Source organism: Bemisia tabaci, chromosome 4 (assembly GCF_918797505.1).
Source record: "Bemisia tabaci chromosome 4, PGI_BMITA_v3".
NCBI classification, from domain to species: domain Eukaryota; kingdom Metazoa; phylum Arthropoda; class Insecta; order Hemiptera; family Aleyrodidae; genus Bemisia; species Bemisia tabaci.
The window spans coordinates 27,306,571-27,326,653 of record NC_092796.1 but is presented as its reverse complement, the minus strand read 5'-3'; the positions used below and the strand labels follow the sequence as shown (position 1 = coordinate 27,326,653).

At 36.7% G+C, this 20,083-nt stretch overlaps 1 protein-coding gene across 1 annotated transcript; it reads right to left on the bottom strand.

Annotated features, from left to right (window-relative positions):
- Positions 1-599: 599 nt before the first annotated feature.
- Positions 600-18,234, bottom strand: scaf6 (SR-related CTD associated factor 6). The gene is made up of 15 exons (XM_019062412.2): positions 18,010-18,234; positions 16,977-17,147; positions 15,216-15,433; positions 14,225-14,460; positions 13,622-13,696; positions 12,656-12,767; positions 11,166-11,381; positions 9,471-9,858; positions 8,130-8,293; positions 6,938-7,071; positions 5,907-6,080; positions 4,275-4,760; positions 3,490-3,631; positions 2,565-2,706; positions 600-966 (listed from the first exon to the last, which is right to left on the bottom strand). The coding sequence occupies exons 1-14, from the start codon at positions 18,032-18,034 to the stop codon at positions 2,578-2,580; spliced, it is 2,670 nt and encodes an 889-aa protein (XP_018917957.2). The 5' UTR covers positions 18,035-18,234; the 3' UTR covers positions 600-966; positions 2,565-2,577.
- Between the last annotated feature and the right edge of the window lie 1,849 nt (positions 18,235-20,083).

Here is a 20,083-nt window from a genome sequence, read left to right as displayed (position 1 = left end):
TATAGGATGTGAATAAGCATTGCATTTATCAAAAAACTGGGAGAGATCCCTAATAGCACAAGACGTAAAATTTACAAAACCAAATACTGTAAAAACAAAAAAAATCAATGGATTTGACCAGAAAAAAATTGCCTATTAAGTTTTTTTTTACGAGAAAAATACTTAATAAGTACAAACTAAAAATTACCTTTATTAACTTCTGTGGTCACAAATTTATTTACATAATATTCTTGAATTCTGACAATTTATGACTCCGCTGAAAACTTTTTAGCATACAACGTACAAACTTGTATAAAATAGCAGTTTTACATTTTTCCCCAATGTATTTTACAAGGTGTACTACTAGGGGAATGTGAAGAGATTCAGTTTTATACAAGCTGCGATTCAGTCCTTGGTTAAAATTGGCCGCCTCTTTCTTGGTTTTGTGCTTATTTTTGGTCTAGATGCAAAACTTACTAGATGGCTCAGTTAGATGGTATATTTTGAAAAATAGAATTTGGCTGCTTTCACAGTATTGAAAGTCTTACAGCAGCAGACAGTTTAATTAATGTTGGAGAAATCAAGTGTCAATAAAGAGGCAAATAAGTAAACGCAGCAGAAAAATTTTGAAAAATTATTAATTTCAAAAATCAATTTACAAAATTGTTTTACAAGATGCATCAGCGTCACTAAAAAACGTGCATTTTGCACTAAAAATAGTGAGTCACAACAGGGAGAAAAAAATAATAATAATTTACTTACAGGACTTAATCTAATAATGTATATTATTTACATCAGACTTATTTTAAAACCCAAAAAAAAAAAAAAGAATGATGTACACAAGTCATGCGCAAGAAATCACAATAAAAACAATTTCATTCCTTCCTATCGGCTGGAAAGAAAAACATATCTCAGAAAATTCTGAGATCAAGAAAAAGCTACAGCACGTAAACAGTTTCAGCTCTATCATTAATCTGTGTGACTTGACTGAAACAAACCAAACAGATATTTTCCAATTACTACCGATACCAAAAAAAAATATACAAAGAAATAAGGAGTACGTTCACGAGAATTTATAATTAATTTTCCTACTGACACAACACCTTACAGCTACGTTTTGGTAAGACCGCCGTGATAGCAAAGAGAGCCGTAAGTGTAAAAATGATGTTTTGAGAAAATGGGCTCAGTAACTTTAAAGTGGAGAATTTAATTGAAAGAAGGCGCCATTCTTTGTTAATTTGCCACCAACGGAGATGTTGCATGTGTGAGGAATTTGCGATTTGACTGTAGATTCTTAGGTAAAAGTTTGCGAGAAACACGATGGTGCCACTGGTTTTCTCTGAAATCAACTCCCAAGCTCAAAAAAAGCTCTCGAGTTGACGCCAAAATGGAGGGGATATCTCACACTATCCTGAGAGTCCACCTCTACATCAAGACAAACTCTCCATGCAAAGATAGGGAGCAAATACTGTAATGGTCTAGGGGATGGGGAAATAGCCCAACTCACGATGACGTCTAGAATGCCCTAAGGTGGCGATCACCGGCAAGTACGCATGTACGCAACTGACCACTCCTTGGCCGCTTGGCCGCCGCTATATAGCGGTGCCCAAAAGCTCTAACCCTGACGCGGCACGCGCCAACCAAAGCACCTGCCTGCTATCACCTCGGAAATACGCGATCTCTCACGTATGTCCGAGGTGCTCCCAACAGAGGCGTACTCTCAAGCTAGAGTGCGTCTCTGCTACAATACATTGACAGGGCTGCCACTTTATTTGGAGACTCTAAAACTGAAAACACGGCATCACTGCTAGTGTATTTGCTCCCTATCTTTGCATGGAGAGTTCATCTTGATGTAGAGGTGGACTCTCAGGATAGCGTGGGATATCCCCTCCATTTTACACCTCCTACTTTTATAAATTCCTATTCCTACTAAATTTGGCGCCTTTTTTTTCAAATTCAGTTTCTTATAGTACTATGTTTGTTGCGCTCCCAGTGAATTTCAGATTTCCCTCACTCCAGATGACAGAGAAAATGGATTTTGAAGTTTACAAAATCTGCACCCATTTGAAACGATATTCTTGGTGGTCTGTTATGACAAGGGCAGGCAAGGGAGTCCGCATTCGCTGATTGCCACAGACATGGCCTAGTTACATCATAACGACTGTCAGCCTCTGGTTGGCCAGATTTCCATCCGCTTATTCTTCCCCTTAGAAATGCTTTTCTAAACCTTCGAATGGACTTGCTGAGATTTTCATAAAATTTTACTTTGGAAACAACAGTCAGACACTCTGCAGAAATTTCATGCCACTGACCCATTCAGTTCTAAAAATTTCAATGTTTTTAAATACTTTCAGACTGATCTCAGAGAAGAAAAAGAAAAAAAGTGAGACTTTTTGGACCAATGAAAATCTTAATGAGGATCAAGTTCAAAAATAAGTATTTTACTGTCAACTCCTCTTAATATTAGCTCTTTGTTTTTTCCTTCTGCTTCTGATTTTGATTCCTTCCCTTCCTAGAAGTGAGCACTTTCTTTAAGACAAGGAGGCTTACGATAGATAGTAGAAAAGTAATAAAGAGAGCCTTACAGTCATTCGATGATTACATTCTCTCTTCCGCTCGAGCTTTCATCCTTGTGATAAATGCTTGACCCTTGCTTTTCCGGAAATTCTCATAAGGATCATTTACATTTATTCCAACACCTTTGTACAGATCGCTACGATCCCGCACCTGAAAGAAATGACAATATAAAGTCAGTCCAGGATAGAAGAATGAAAACAGTGAAATATAAAAACATTTTAACCATATCAGGGCTGTGCAAGGAAGGAATTCGGAATCAGAAACTAACAGTCCTGTTAAACTCTGTACAGCAAATACCGATCAGAAATGTTCAAACAATTCTCAATTCTGTGTTAGTACGCTTAAGCTGAAAGTGCTGGTTACACTTTGGTAAGGCTGCTATTATCAGAAACAGTCGGCTTTATTGAGTCACAGCATTGGTGTCTCTAATGTCTGTCCGCTGGATTGCTTGACCTATCAGATTCATATATATGGCAACAGTTAATTTTTAACAGCTCCAAAATTTCTGATATCTGTAATAAGGGGAGAATTTATGATGAGGGTGTTGTTACCATTAGTACATCTTGACAAAACCATTTTGACAGTTCACAAAAAACCGATAGAGCACCCCTAATTTTGATACAAACAATTCAAATAAAAACTGTGTGAATTTATAGTGTGCCTCTTTTGATTGCAAGAAAATATTTCTTTAAAGTTACTGGCTCCAAGAATGATAAGAATAATTATTCACAGTTTTCTGGCTTGTTTTAAAAAAATAACATAAAAATGGGTACTAAAGTTCTCATCTCAGGCATCGCCACATCAAGCCATTAGCTATCACAAGAGGTATTGTCTCTACTATTTGATGCATTAAAGCAAATGCTTTCATTTAGGACTATTTCGAAGGCTACTAAGTACACAAGACGCAAGGGAGAGAAAAAAGGACAGACTTACCTCTCCCCCACTTATAGGTGCTTCAATTCCTTGTTCATTAGCACCAAGACCAGCTCCGCCCCAGCCCATTTTTTTCAACATCTGATGTCCTTTGTTAGATTCATCTATTTTTTCTACAGGTGTTTTCGCATATGTGGATCCACTATAAGAAACAAAAGATTTAACAAATTATGTGCTCTGTAATTATTCAGACAATATGTAAAGAAAACCAACACAATCAAACATTTATGTAGAAAAAATAGTGAATAAAAGTAAAGATGCCGCAAAATTTTTTTTGTTTGCGTACGCAAATGATGACGATTGTTATTTGCTGCGGCCAATGGCTATTTGCCTAGAATGAGGTATTTGCATGAGTATGAAATTGGGTCAAGTAATGGATGTATGTCCCAAAAAATTCATCAGGGCACATGTTTTCAAGATTAGCAAATGACCAAAGCAAAAAATAAAAGTTGAAGTTTGATGGTAAAATAGAGAACCATTGGCCCAAATGCAATGCGTGATAGTAGCAACGGCTGAATGCGAAAAATTTGTCTAGGAAGACAATCTGGTATTAAACCACTTTCCTTGACAAAGAATTAAAAAACTAGGATTCTTTAGGTTGAGCAGGTATTGAGTCACAGGCTAAATATCATTCTCTGTTGCTAAAATTGGTCATTCCATAGACTGACCGATTTCACTACTATTTTTAAGTTCATTCATATACAATTTTCCACATAAATTTGTAAAACGATATACAATGTTAGCAGACTCACTAACAAGAGAAAATTTAGTATTATAACACTTACAGGAAAGATGGAGGCGTAGGACTTCGAGTTTCTTCATCTCTGAATGGAATTGGTGAGTTTCTTCTATCCCTATCATAATCTCGATGCCTATCCCTATCTCTATCTCGATCACGGTCCCTATCTCTATCTCTGTCCCTATCCCTATCTCTGTCCCTGTCTCTGTCCCTATCTCTGTCTCTATCTCTGCCCCGATCTCGGTCCCTATCTCGATCGCGGTCCCTATCTCTATCTCTGTCCCTATCTCTATCCCTATCACGGTCTCGATCTCTATCTCGATCAAATCTGCTCCTATCCCGATCCCTATCTCTGTCTCGCTCTCTATCTCTGTCGCGGTCCCTTAAATTAGGAGTAACCCCCATCCCAACTCCATCTCCTTCCATTTCTCTTTCCCTCCCGATGTCGCTCATTAGCTTGCGATTGATGGGTGTCCTCGTGTTACCATTACGAGTCACTGGGGTTCTGTCCCGAGATTTTGATCTGCTGCGACTGTGAACAAACAATGATGGAAGAGGCAAGTAGTGTTAGGGTTTATGAAATCTTCACAAATTGATTGCAAAATGATCTTGAAAATTGTTGTAGTTTGGCAATGTACCATAATGAATAAATGCATAAATAAAAGAGACATGACATTCTATTTGGATTCAGCAAAATTAGAGGAGTAGAAATATCAGATATTACAAAAATTTATTTTGTGTTTACTCAAATGTTTAGAGATATCCAGTAATGTTATAATTTAAAATATGTATGAATAGAAATATTCCTTGAATATTTAAAATTTAGAGAAGTAATGTGAGGTACAATCAAAGCTCTCAGACCGCATTGAGAGAGCTATGCCTGACAAACCTAAAGAGTGATCTAATGTGCGAAGGCCATCTAAAATGCAAGTTTAATGTTCCTAAATCGGGTACAACAATCAATAAAAACATCTTGAGGCCACAACTTACTTGTTGACAACAAATCATACAATTTTGGACCTGCAAGATGGAGAAATTAAGGCACTTTTCCAGGCAACTATGGAGCCAAATTCAGTATTTTAGCTACTTTCTACAGTGTTTTTATCTATAATAGCTCCAGAGATTTATGGTCATTACTCTTACTTTCCAGAGAACCGGCGCAGAAAGTATTTCACCTAAGTCTTTTTGTTGACAGATTAAAAAAATCTAACAAAAAGAGCCGATTTCAGGAATATGCTTGAGGCAAAACCATTTCCTAGAGAGAACCGGTGGTACATACCACTTCCAGGAAAAAACAAACTTTAAATGATGCTATGAGGAATTTCAGTGCTTAGATACTAAATTTTACAAATTGAAAGTCTTTTATGACTCTCTCGTCAGACATTTTGAGACTAAAAATCTGATCCTCTGGTTAAAATTTAACAGGCAATCAACAATTTAGGCGAGAAATTGAGCAAAAGTACAGAAAAAGTAGAACAATGAGATGAGAAAATGTTCTCAACCATAACACCATTGCACCATTTATTTTCGGCTAAAAATTAAATACAAAATACCACCCCTTGCCTACCACTCTTCAAACTCCTACAGAGACTGTGGCTTGTAACTGATGAAAGATCTGTAACTGCCATCTAAGTTGGATAAGGTTTTGTGATCAAATATGATGGCATATTCAACAAACCTTCGGTAGCGTTTCTTCGGCGTTGGAGATTGACTTCTTGATTTAGATCGAATGACAGGCGAAGGAGACTTTGATTTTTCTCTGATACCTTGACTTATTTCTTCTTCTTTCCGCTTCTTAGCAAGATTCTTTGCTCTATAGTATTCATACAGACCTAGCTTCTCCCACCCTTCACTGAAAAGACAAAAATTGAAGTTGATGATGATCATACAGAGAAAGTAAATGGAGTTATCTCGGTACGCTGAAATCATAGTAAAAGCTCCAGGAAAAAGGATAACTTGAGCATTAATTTAATTCTGGTCCAACATGCACACAGTAAAATAGCAATCGAACTTCTCAGTGAAGTTTAATGGAAATTTTGATGCGCTTTCTCTTCATTAAACTCTACATAATATTTTTTGAGTCACTAAAACCAATGGACTACTCACAGATTACCAAAAAATATGACACCAAGCTGGCTAAATGTACACCCTTTTCGATATGGTGTTCCTTACAGCCTCCTAAACAAAATTAAACTTGAAGATCGAACTTATAAAGAGTCGCTATTGAGACAAGCAGAGCTGAAAAGGAAATTTTTTGATACTAGCCCCAATATCTAGTAGAAGTAGTAGAAATCTTTTAACATCTGATCGATGATTGAAAATTCACTTTTCAGTCCTGCAATTTTTGACACTCGACATATGGAAAGTTAAATTTTAAAAGCTGATCATGCTCAATACGCTGTAGGGAACGTCACATCAAATAGTACTAAAATATAGCCAGCACTGAATTTATTGATATTTCATGCACGGTCCTTCATATTTTCTATGACTCTTCGTAGTTAGTTTCATCCACCACTTTAATAATTCGTTTTATTATTGGTAGTTGTGAATAATTGACTTAAATCATACTTTTATGATACTTATTCGCGAATAATTGGCAAAATTATTCGCTTTTTGCTCCGTTTGAAACATTCACTATATGCACAGCCCTGATGATGAATGAATAAGAAATTTGTTGAAAAAAAAAAGGGATTCCATTGATAGTTGTACCTGTCTCGAGGATGATCATGTCCTGGTGGAGCATAAAATGCTTTAACAGCTGCTAATAACCTCTCCGAAGGTGGTGCTGGGGGTGGTAATCGGATACTATCAGGATCTAAAGGTTTGTAAGAACTATCTTCTAACTGCAATTCAGAGGAATAAAGCAAGATTTTAGACAAGAGAAACAGGAATTACTCACTATTTTTTTGAAATATGAATAAATAATATGGATACAGACAAAACGCTGGCAAAAGAACCATTTTTCCGAAAATAATTTTCATTGGGGCCCAAAACAGCGATATCCCTCTGGACCTTTTGTCTTCATTATTCTCATTTGGACTTCATTTTGCGATTAGGAACTATAATTTTTGGCTCATCCGAAAAAACACTTGCGTGCATAGAGAAACTAATGGTACATGCATTGTTTTCAAACTGAGCAAGAATTTATAGTTCCAAATTGCAAAATGTAGTCCATTTGATACTTTGAACTGGATGTGTCAAGGACAATGTGGTTTGAAGAGAATTTATGCTTGAAAAATACATTTTTTTCTCCTTTTACTTTTTGTAATATACTTTACATTCCGCTCTCTAACTCACACTCTGTTCTTCCCTGGTAGAGCTGTAATTTACCGGTATTTGATGAGAACTACTATTAGTTGATAGTGATCAAGAGAAGTACATTTTTGTCGTGAAAAACTGTCTAAAAATAGTTGAAAGAGGGAAAAAGACCCAGAATAAAGAATCTAGAAAAAATATCAAATTTTTAACCGACAAGCTTCATAATTTTCTGGATTTCTTTTGAGATAAGATGTATAAAACCTTTTTAGAATAACTTATCTGTACAAATAATCCTATTGTCACAGTGCCTTTTAACTTTCCTTCAGAAAAATTTAGTTCCAGAAAGAAGTGAATATAAAAAAGTTAGCAATCAAAGTGGAAAAAAAGGGACTAAACTTATGCTACAAAAACCCTATCACTATTGAAATGTTCAGCTTTAGTTCTTATGTATGTCAAATACGTTAAATTGGATAGAAACAAAGCATCTTTCAAAATAAGGAAAAATTCAAGCAAACCGATCAGGTTCTGATGTGATTTGTTTAGACACAATTTTAAGGGTGTGTAATAACATCTATCTGAGACGTCACAACTGATGAACAGTCCACAAAGATTATTTAAAATAAGGAGGGAAATAAGTCCTTACTTTAATTAAAGGAACCATCAATCCAGCAGGTAAGTCATAATAGGGCAATGAAGGTAAAAGATCTTCTGGTTTGATCTCCGCTGGTGGAGGCGGCCCCAGAAGCTGCGGAGGTTGTGGTTGAAATCCTGGCGGCGGGCGACTAAGATCAGGCAGCTCTATATTGGCTGTTGGCAAATAAATTTCAGTGAGACAAAAATGTGATATTCATGTAGAAATGTAGAGGAAGGGGGGGAAGGGTTCAATAAGTGATTTGAAATCATTCAAATCATATTTTAGCTCATAATGGGCCTGTTGCTTCAAAAACGATCCCACGGCACAGGTGAACATGCGTTAGAGGTGTCGTTCTATCCAACCCCTGTGCACTAGGATACTACACAATATTCAACATGGTCGACACCAATCCGTCGAAACACATGTGTCTGGACGAAATTCTAACCATTTGGTAACAATCCAGCGTTTTTACATTCACGACTTCTTCTTGTTGAGAAAGATCCGTTTCGGTTGATTTTGTGTTCCCGATTGCGATTTGCACGGAAGCGTCGGCTATGTTGGGTATTGCTATTGCAAAAGGATTGAATGTAATGACTCCTCTAACAAAATGTTCACCTATGCCATAGTATCATTTTTGAAGCGGAAAGCTCAAAAAAACGAAAATTTCTTGCATACATTGTGAAGTTCGGAGTACATTTCAAACTTAGCCAATGCGCTCATTGTGATTTTTGAGACATATACTAATGGAAACAACTCTTATTTTTACTCTAACAAAAGTTTGCAACGGGCCCATAGTAAGTTTAAAGATTAGTTAGCATGTACTGTTTGTTCATTACAATACCAATCGAAAATTATAACAAGGATATGATCAAAACTTGGCAAGATGTAAAAAATATAAAAGTTCTGAAAATCAGAGAAACCAAACAGATCTCTTTATACAAAATATAAAGTCTAAATACTGGCTGGTTTAATAGGGTGATATTGAACAAATCATGATGAAAAAATATGCTTTTTAGAGCAATTTCTGAACTATGAAAAAGTAGCATAATTTAAAACGATTAGTTATTTGGCTTCAAAAAGGAATTAAAAAATAAATCATTTGAAGAAAAAATATTAACAATAGCAATATGGTCATTTTGTCTGTTTATTAATTGTACAACCCCCCCCCCCCCCCCAAAAAAAATCTTAGGTCTCTCCAGAACAGATTTTAATTACATCTAAAAAATTAAGTAATCTAACTACAAGACTGCGTAGCGGAGGTGCACTAAGCGATTTTCTCATGACTTATGAGCCCTTGCTTACGCACTGCACTGTACCATTATATACCCCTGCTTTGCAGTATGTACTCACGTGGAGGTAAGTTGGGCAGAAATCCAGGGGGTGGACCAGAATATGCATGAGGAGGAATCGGTAACATTGGAGGATTCTCAAAACCTTGAGAAGAAGAATCTTGCGGTAGGTTCCCTGAGTACATGCTGTAGGAATCGTTTGATGAGTGATTGAAGGCAGGGTTCGACTGGTCGTAGCTGTGATTCGCCGTGCTGAAGTCATGATTTTGACTTGGCTCATCTACATGTTTCATTGGGAGCGAGGAATTGACTAGGTGATTTGGAGGTTGCGCTTCTTCTTTATGGTTTGCATTGCTTGGTGGCTCGGGGTTCATTCCACTAGAGATGGTATTCATCACAGAGGCAAGCTGATTCTGCTTCTCTAGAGCTTGTTTCTGTGATTCTAACGTCTGAGAAAACACACCAAAGAAAATATCTTCATGAATAATCGACCATTGGACAAGGTGCCAATTTAAGATTTATGATACATGTTCCCTGGCTGAAATTTCATGCAGAACAGGATTGCGACAAAAATTACTGAAATCAACTCCTAATTAAAATATCAACATTTTTAGTTTACGTTGCTTACAAGAAATTTGAATTCCCTGCTCCAATAGCCTACTTGAATCAAATCCTGCACTTAACAGTTTTAACAGGCTCCTTAATTGAACAATGTTCCCTTCCCACCTTGTGATATTCGGAGTGTTAACAATGTTTAACAGCTGAAACAAGGCACTAAGACTGAGGTTGCTACGTTTTAATACTGCAAAAACTGTTGCAGTAACGTTTTTTCATAGGCAAAAGGTCTGCATTCACAAATTTAAAAGCTTTAAATATCTTGGTTAAGACTAAATTTGAGTACTTTCCATTACAAGAATTGTTTTCTATGTGGAATTTTAATCAGAAAACATATATCAGAATGCTTACATTTGCACCTTGTCTAGAAGTCCATTGACAAATAAGATAAAACTCCAAAAGTAAAAACAGTTCATAGATTGCCGTCATTGCTTAGGAGAGCTTTTTTACAGCTCTGTAAAAAGTTAAACCTTGGGGTGTTGAAATAATGAATTCTTATCAATCGGCTACCATTACACCTTGCTCTGGAATAATTGTTACATTTCGATGAGGCTACTGCTGTCAGAGCTCTGAGTCTTTACATTTTTGCCATGCATGTCTTTTCGTTGGGCTCTTGAGCTTTAGCCCAAGTAACTGATACTGTAGTATGTTGGAGTTTTTTGCCAAAGTGCGTAAAAAATTCAACATAAGTAAAGCTGAAAATCTCAATACAGAGGGAAAAAGCTCATACAAGCACACTTTGTATTGAGATTTTCAGCTTTATGTTGAATGTTTAGCGCACATTGGCAAAATACTCCAACACACTGTCTTACGACCCCTGCGTCCACCGCAATCAGTTTGTGTAACTGATAATCATTGAAAAAGCTCAATTTCCCTGCCTTTGAAAACTCCAATAGCTCTCAGTCTCACTCCAATAGTGGATCTCCTCATCCAACTACTCCTAGAAAAAAACCGACTGCTTCTAAAAACTTGGGAATTGCAAAGTGAAGTTAGAAAATCCTTAATGTTATCAGGTCTCTGAAGATTTAAAATAACAACCTCACGTGTGGTTATGCATGAACCAAAGTATTCAGAATGAACTCGTCCCTTCAGAAATCAGAAATTACAAATAAATGTTTGATCAATAATCTCGAAAACTTACTTGAATTTGCTGTAATGCATGGTTGACGAATGCTTCATGCTGTGATTGATAGTTATGTAATGTTGCCTTAGTTGCTGCTGAGATAGTCTCAACGATGGAAGAGTGAGATGCCATTAAAGCTGATTTGTAATCAGTCCAAGAAGTTTGAGGCTCCTTTAGCTTAGAGATAATGTCCCCGTCGAAATAATGGTTTTTCGATTCCCACAGTGTTAATAACTGGAACAAACATAATCATGATATGTTAAAAAATAAATCACAAACATACAATGGTTCGTACAGAAAAATTCTTGGAAAAAAGAGGCAATGAAGCACATGAAAACAACTTTTTAATCCAAGGGATAAATCTTGCTTTTGAGCTGTCATGACAGTTCAGACATATTGAAATCGTGGCAAAGTTATTCGGGTTCATATAAAAATAAAACAAGTGAATATATAGATTACGTAAAATCTTGTCCTAATTATTATCATTTTTGTAAACATACAAGTTCCGTGTCAGGCGTTTCTAAACTGAGACTTCCCTCAAGTTCAATCGATCCTCCTTCATTTTTCACCATAAAATTTATGACCCCTTCCCCAGGAGATTAGGAAGAAACATTTTTTACCCCAGAAGTCAGATTAAGTATTCCACCACTAAAACGCCTTTTTTCACACGAGGTTTCCCTGTTTTTATGGGGATTCCCCATTTGTTCCCTTTCTTGTTTGGGTTCCCTCTTTTCATGTGACCGGCACACGACCGGGCCAGTCGCACATTCCGGAAGTTGATGCATGTTTTTCCACATAGCGTCTAAGTTTAGTAGAGGGGGTGAGAAAAATTCATGAAATAACTTCCTCAGATGGTTTTATTGCATGATAGTTTCAAAGATACAGAAGTAGCAGTCATTTAATATAGTGGTCAGGGACAGAGAAAACTTTACAGTTCCAACGATGATTTATAAGTGCTTTCTTCAAGAAACAGGAGTTCCTTTATATCACTGAGGTAAAAAAACAAGTGCAAAAAAATTTGAGCAATCCAGATAAAGTTGTTTAAGTGAACAAAGTTTTTGGCAATCTGTGACGGAAATGGGGTTTTCCTGCAAGTTACAAGCAATTTCAAGTATTAAAGTGTGAGGATAGCGTGAAGAAGTGATACATTTTGACTTATTGAGGTCTTATTATACTGTGGAAAAAAGGACTTACTGAAAAAATCCCAAAATTTAGCGTCATTTACCTAGGGGATCTTCTGAAATGGACAAATGGACATACTTATGCTAAAAGGAACTATATAAGTAGTGTTTGCGTACAACTTACCTAGCTCTAGCATACCTAGCTTTCAGCATACCTAAGACTACATCATTTGTAAATTCCAACATCATGCCCCATGAAATTTTCGTCAATTTCCACAAGCTCAGGTTTAATCAGTCTGATTATGTTAAATGAAACCACGTGAATTTGTCACTTTCCTCTACGAGCAAGTGAAAAGCTTAAAAGAGGAAACAAGCAAAGGATCATACCTTATTGAGTTTTCCTTGCTGGTCTTCAGTTGCATCCAATGAGGCGGAACAAAACATAGGTACAACAACAATTTCTAAAGCTTTTTTCAATCCATCGGTGCCCTTTCGTACACTGAAAATGATAGAAGACTTCTTACATTCTTCAAAACTACAGTATACATAAAATAATGAAGGAATACAGGTAGTTCAATTCATATTAGGCTTTTGATGCTTTGTTTTGATTATTTTTTTCCGGTCCAAAAAATTTTCAGAACTGGTTAAAATGAGAGCCATCAAGACAAGCAAAGTAGTCAACAGTTGGACAATAGATACATTTAAAATTAAATGAAGACTTGGACCGCGTTAAACAGAAAGGAACCAAGCCACATCAGCTATTGCCAAATTTAATTGGTCAATTTAATTTTTTACACGAAAACGGTTGTGCGGATTTTCGTGCAAATTTCAGTGAAAATTCTCCATGGTAGGTACGAAGCAAATTTCTTAAAATTTTCAAAGAAATCCAAACAAACGTTCTCCTGTAACACATTTAACTGCCCAGTTAAACTTGGCAATAGCTGATGTGGCTTGGTTCCTTTCTGTTAAACTCGGTCCACTTGTCACTGCAAAATTGCAGCGGAACATACCGCTAGTGCTATCTTTTGGACGTTATAGACATTACTTTATTCTTAGTGGCACTTGTCTCATTGTGCAACATGTTGTCCTTGAAGCTAAGAACGGCATGCCACATATACATAACTTAATTTTTGATTTTGAGGTACTCGTTCCTTTATTGTTGCTAAGTCTTCATGTACACTGTAAAAGGAAAGAGCAATCTGAACGGCTATTACTATCATAATCTACAGCCTTGGATTGGACTCTTCAGGAGATCCCTGGCTTAGGTCTAGTATCAGGGGAGATCACAATAGAATACTTGTCTTCAGAGTAGACACTCAAAATCAAAGTAAAAAAGTTACCGAATGAACTTACCAATGGTGTAAGATATCATTAACCAAATAAATTACATGCAGTTTTTGAAGAAAAGTTGCTCCAGGCTCAAGCACTCTAAAAGAAAAAAAATTTTGCTTTAGGTGAAAAATTGTACGTAGCAAGAACAATTCCCTACAAATACTTTAACAGGAATGAATGAAATCAACATAGACACAAGTGTTGCGCATTGCTTTCAAAAAGGACAATAAGTACGGTTGACATGCAAATTGCATAAGTATTAAAGTCCTATCACAGAAGTAAATGATACTATTTTGTTGCTAGAATACAATTTTTAAATGTACAGCTTGCTGACAATCATATCTAACATTTTTCCGAGATTTAAAAAAAAAAAAAAAAACAATTACACATCTGTGGCCACTGAAAGAATATTTGTGTCCTAGTAGACCTCGATGGGAGACTTCTGGTAACCGTGTTAATTAATCTCGATCGTACTTCAGAATTTAACATACTTAGAATCTGAAATAGAGAATTTTTTTAATCTGGTGGTCCCAGATCAAGTGAGTGATGTTTTTGGAGAGAAGTCCAAAAAATAATGTAAGGTTAGAAATAAAAGAAGGTGTGATTAAAATAATTTGCCCTTACTTGCTCAATAAGTAGTTAGATATTACAGAGTTTGGTTTAGGGGCTGTCGCTCTTTGTAGAATCCAGGACTTTCCGTTTGATATTGAGTCCTTTGTACACGAATCGATGATGGGCTGTAAAATTGAATTAAATTCATCGAAGTTGATACCACACTCGGCGGCATCTTTGTGTAACTTTTCTGAGATCGATTTTGAAATGGTGTCATCAATTGACAACTGTTGTTGCTGCATTAACACCTGCAGATTCAAACACAATAAATTGTTAAAACATTGACATTTTGAATGTTATTCACAAAAGTGCGAGAAAGATGAAGTAAAAATTAAAATATGTTGGTGGCTGTGGCACAACTGATTCATGGTGAAATCAATGGACCACTGGACAAGGCTGGGAACGAACCATCGGAGAATGCTTTCTTACCAAGAGATCATATAAACTCTTGATACAAACGTTCTGTATGAAACATTTTTTTTATTAACTTTATTTGTACAGCCACCCCTATTGGGGTGTCAATTACATTATGTATGAAACATAGTACTGATTAGGAATTTCAAATATTACTTAATACACAAGAGAAAAATTGACATTTTCTATCATTGTAATGTCAAACATCCTCTATCATCTTGACAAGTTAAAAAATACTTTAAAGTAGAGGGGAGGGAGCTTTTCGTACGACCCTGCTGGAATTGCTGAAACAAATTACATGAAAATAAATTGCACTTCTCTCGCTTTTTTTCAACATGAGTGTTACATTTTTTGGGCTCAAAAAGTATATTTGTTAAATCAGATTGTAACAATTTCCTGGTTTAAATGGTTTTGCGAAAATACAAGATATCAAAGATAAAATTCTCTCGCTGCACAAAGAACCAGCTCTCATTTTAGTAGCCTTTTTTGGGGTGATGCTATTGATAAAATGATGATGATGATGATGACAAAAGATACTATTTAGGCATCAAATTCCTGACAGACAGAGAATAAAATTAATTTTACTTACAGCATGTTGAGCGGAAAGGTTACTCTCGCTCTGTATAATTTGTTCGTTTAAAGCACTCTGTTGCTGAATTAGACTGCTGACAGTGGTACCAGAATTGGACTGCTGCTGTGCTGCCTGCAGCCATTGAACAGCAGCAGCGGCTAGTTGTAAATGAGAACTACCAGAGTCACTCATGCTTCGATTTCCTGCAGGAGGCACATCTTTGCTACCTTTTAGCACTGCAATCACAAGAGAAAAAATGAAATGATGATAGAACAAAAGATGCTCGATTTTAAGGTTTATAGGGTTTTTCCGAAGCTATGCATGTACACTAAGTATGCTAAACTTCATCAAATTCTGATGGGGTCACTTTTTCAAAGTAGCATCAGATGGCATGGAATGACCAGTATTTCTTACTTTCCTAAAAATATAGCTTCCTCAGTAGATAACTAAGCAATCTTGAAATCGCTTACACCATTAGGGATACTACACTGAGATAATTTAGCACAAAAATTTGTCTTAAAATCTATGATATTTGTAAGTGCTTAATTTTATCAAAGGAAATCTTAAGTTGTTATGAGGGTTTTCATTCTACCAAAATTTTCTCCTTCCTGTAAGCCTGCTGAAATTTTTTTTTCTTTCTCCTTTTTTTTTAGAAAAACACAACCACGTCAGTTTTTTTAGAGATTGAGGTACTTCAACTATGCCTCAAACGTTGCTACATAGGCTGTCCCAAAAAGAATGCAATGATGGCAATTTAAAAGAAAATCTAAAAAAGATATCGACATGTGGGTTAGACAGAGCTCTAGAGGACATAATTACCAATCGAATGAGACCTTGTTGAGGTCATTTATAAAAAACTCGCTAATTTACAGCGTTTTGAAAATGACGTGTTGGCAAACCGCCTGCACAATTTTTAGGGTGTTTCCTCAAGAAAAACAAACCAGTTGCAAATCATTTTGTACAGTGATTAAATGACACAAGCAAGTGAAACGGGCAACAGAGCAGTGACAGCTGGCAACACTGCCGCTAAGGGACTTGTGTTCCCATTGAAATGGCCAAAATTCGGCCGGCAGCATGCAGTCGCAAAACAGATGTCATTCACACTTCCCAATCTTGTGCCATTTTTCGCAATGAGTTCGGAGTTAAGGAGAGAACAACATTACGCAATCCGTTTTTGTGTTCGTCTTGGTTTATCTTTGGCAGATAGATTTGATAAATAGCAATGTGCATATGGTGAAGATTGTGCTGATCGGGTAATGTTGTCCTCTCCTTAACTCTGAACTCATTGCGAAAAATGGCACAAGATAAGGAAGTATAAATGACACCTGTTTGACGACAGCAGGCGACTGCATGCCGCCGGCCAATTTAGGCCGTTTCCATGGCAACGCATGTCCTCTAGCCACAGTGTTGCCGCTGTTACCGCTCTGTTGCCAGTTTCACTTGCTTGTGTCATTTAATCACTGTACAAAATGATTTGCAGCTCATTTATGTTTTTCTTAACAAAACATCATAAAAATCGTGCAGGCGATTTGCCAATACGCTATTTTCAAAACTCTGTAAATCGGCGAATTTTTCATCAAATGAGCTCAACAAGGTCTCATTTGATCGGTAATAACGTCCTCTAGAGCTTTGTCTAAACCACATGTTGATGCCTTTTTTAGTTTTTTTTTAAAGTCGCTATCGTTGCATTCAATTTGGGATAGCCTATGAACATTCAACGGTCAAACTTAGTATCAATTCAAATGGAGCAATTATAAAAATAAACGAAAATATACTTACATCCTTGTTCAGAAGAAACTTTATATTTGTAATAGTTGTAGTATTCTCCGCCAAATAAAAAACTGAATTTTGGATTATCTTTTTGTTTGTTTTTGGTCATTTCCTCAAATTCGGGTCCATTTCTGGCAACAAATTGTGCTAGCTTATCAATAATATTTCTAAGCTCAATATCTGAAACGTGACAGGATTTCATTGAATTTGTGAAGATGAAAGCATACACTAATAAAATGTTGCACATGTAAAGTTCAAATTTCTGTTCTTCATTTTGTCAGATTGTGTGTTCTCGTTCTAGTATCACAAAATCCGACTTTTCATCCGACAAAGCCAACAAAAAGATAAAGCGCCTGAATTGGGCTTTGAAGTCACTTCTCTTGGATTGAGGAAGATGTCACTAAACTCCTTCCTCAATAATACTTTTGGCTGATGAAAAATGAAGATGAATCAACCATGAACTTGTTTAAAAACGTTTAAAAGTAAAGTAAGAATGGTGCTTATTCATGATGATGCAGATATCACAGAGACATTAAACCCACATACACCGCTTGATGGCACCATGTGATCCGTGGAAGATCTTTCTATGCAAATAATAAAGTTAGTCAAACGGGTCTGTGCACTCTAAGAGAGAAACTGATAGCGAGAAACTCTTCTAGATTTCTGATACCCACATCGCCAATTACTGATCACAGCTCCGAATAGAGGCAGCGTCTTGTTTTGCAAGGAATTGAATGACTAAGTATAAAACGTATTTGAACTGAGTCTCAAGGTTGGATTAATGTTACTCTTAACTTGGTATAATGACATGTTTCCAGTTAAGTTCCGTTATTACTTGGAGGCAGATCATCCAAATTGTGAGCTAGGAGCGGTAGGTGTAGTCCACAGAGAATAAGATAAAGGGAAACACGCGTTCTTTTAGGGAAACTACAAATGCATTCTTTAGCTGGATAATTCGAATATGCAGAAAATAATGAAAGAACAAAAAAATACTGAAATAAATCATGAATCTGACTTGAATCAGCATAACATAACCTCTCACCTTGTGGTGCCTGCGGAAGATCCATCGTTGATATTTGGACATAAAAATTAACTATTGTTACACTGGATGAGAGCCTATCGCGAGAAGAAGTAAATGCACCATTATAACTGGATTTGCGGACAATAAACAGTCCTGAAAAGGAAAAAAGGACACATTTTTCAAGCCATGGCAAGTACAAACTAAAGCTACAAATGCCGACAGACTGCGGCAGAGTGTTACCAGTGTTGCCGAGTTGTCTCCTTTATATTTCTCCCACATTGCCGCATCGACAGACAGGTATTGACCTGCGATGTGACGGTGACACGTATTTGAAAACACAGTAAAAAAAAAACCCTTTGAAACCACAAAGGTATGGAGTCGAAAACTGAAAAAGAATAATTTTTCCCGCGCCACTCGCCTTGTTCCCTGCTGCTGATGAATATCAGCTAAATTATGCGCTTAATTCGAGCGCGCCTTCATTTGCTTATGATACTGTGCAACACATCAAGGTTGAAATAGTTGCTTGAAGCGCCGTGAACGAACGTCTGGCTTGGCAATTTGAGAAAGTTCCAAATTCGAAAATTAGGAGTACCTTCCGAAACATATTATTTCTTTATTGTATTGTATTGTATGTTTATTGTACTTTTACTTTATAGACTGTTCAGTTTACCTACCAGGCAGGGCTACCTTATGTTAAATATTTTTATATGTTGTTATTCTCTGTATGCAGCCCTCCACGCAAGCAGCATTGCTTACAGAAGGGTCTTGCCAGTTTAAATATGATTATTATTGTAATTTCGTTTCGCAATGATTAAATAAATAAAATAAATAAATAAATAAATTAATAAAATTATTTCCAACGAAAACGTCTTGATTCGTTTTCCATAGGAAAAATAAAACGCAGTTTTCTGACATTCTGTCATAAAATTGCTGCTTGTTGATGAATTTTCTATTTCGTTTTTTTACACAAAAAAACCTGAAAAGTACCATTTTAAGGTTTAGGTAACCTGAGAATTTACCGCTTAAACTGTCAAAAAAGAAAGCAATTCAGCTTCAATGTCTCAAAATATTGCGGGAATGAACCCCGTATTATATGGGGCTAAGACCTTCATACCCCCTCTGCCGTGACTCTTTTTATGGCGGACCCCACTGATTGTGAGTCAAATTAGTGTCTGGGCCAAAAATTTAATGCTAGGGCCTTGCTCTCTATAATTTCCAACTAAGCAACCTTTCTAACTATAGTAAGATATTCACTTTCGTTTTCATAGAGTATTTATTAAAAGTAAAATAATTTTCCCCCATTCATTTATTTTACACGATTTCCGTCACTATTTTCCCTCTCCCTCTTCTCTTCGTCCTCTTCTTTACTTTTGTAGAAAATTTGGGTAAGAGATCCAGTCAAATAGGTACTTGATGATTTTGGAAGGGGCAAGGGCCATAAAAAATGAAGCTGAAAAATTGAAAAAAGTGCTTCGTGCAATTTATGCACTGCTCCGTCGTCTATATCCGTGCGGACGAATCAGTGCTCAGGGCGCCATAGAAAAATTCCAGTTTTTCCACCGAATCCATTTGAATGACAAATAGCTGGAGCTGGCTGGATATTTTCCGGAATAAGGAACAAACAAATTCTACCCGGCGCTGCCGGCGCGGGGGCGCGGCGTTCGTTGGAGCAATGCGCAAAATGCTGTCAACGCAAATATGAATACACTGGTGCGCCTTCATTTTCATCTGATACCATGCTACATACATATTTGAATACTGTGCCAAAATAGTTGCTCAAATAGTCATGGAAAAATAGAAAATATATATGTCGAAACGTGACGACGTATTTATGTCAAGAAAAAGAACGAAAAAAGAGCAAAATCACCCGTTCAATCCTCCGTTCTCTTCTCGTTCTGAGCTTGTCATGCTGAAGCTGCGCCTTCACATGCCTGCTCTCTGTATGTAATTTTTTCAAAAACGGCCTGCCGGCCGGGGTGGGAAGGAGGGAAGTTTGATGCCATAAACAGGCATGACGGAAAAGGATCGACAAGCGTGTTCCCTGCTTCCTGCAAAAGCGTTGATAGCGGTATCGCCATGTCTCTTGCCCTCCACA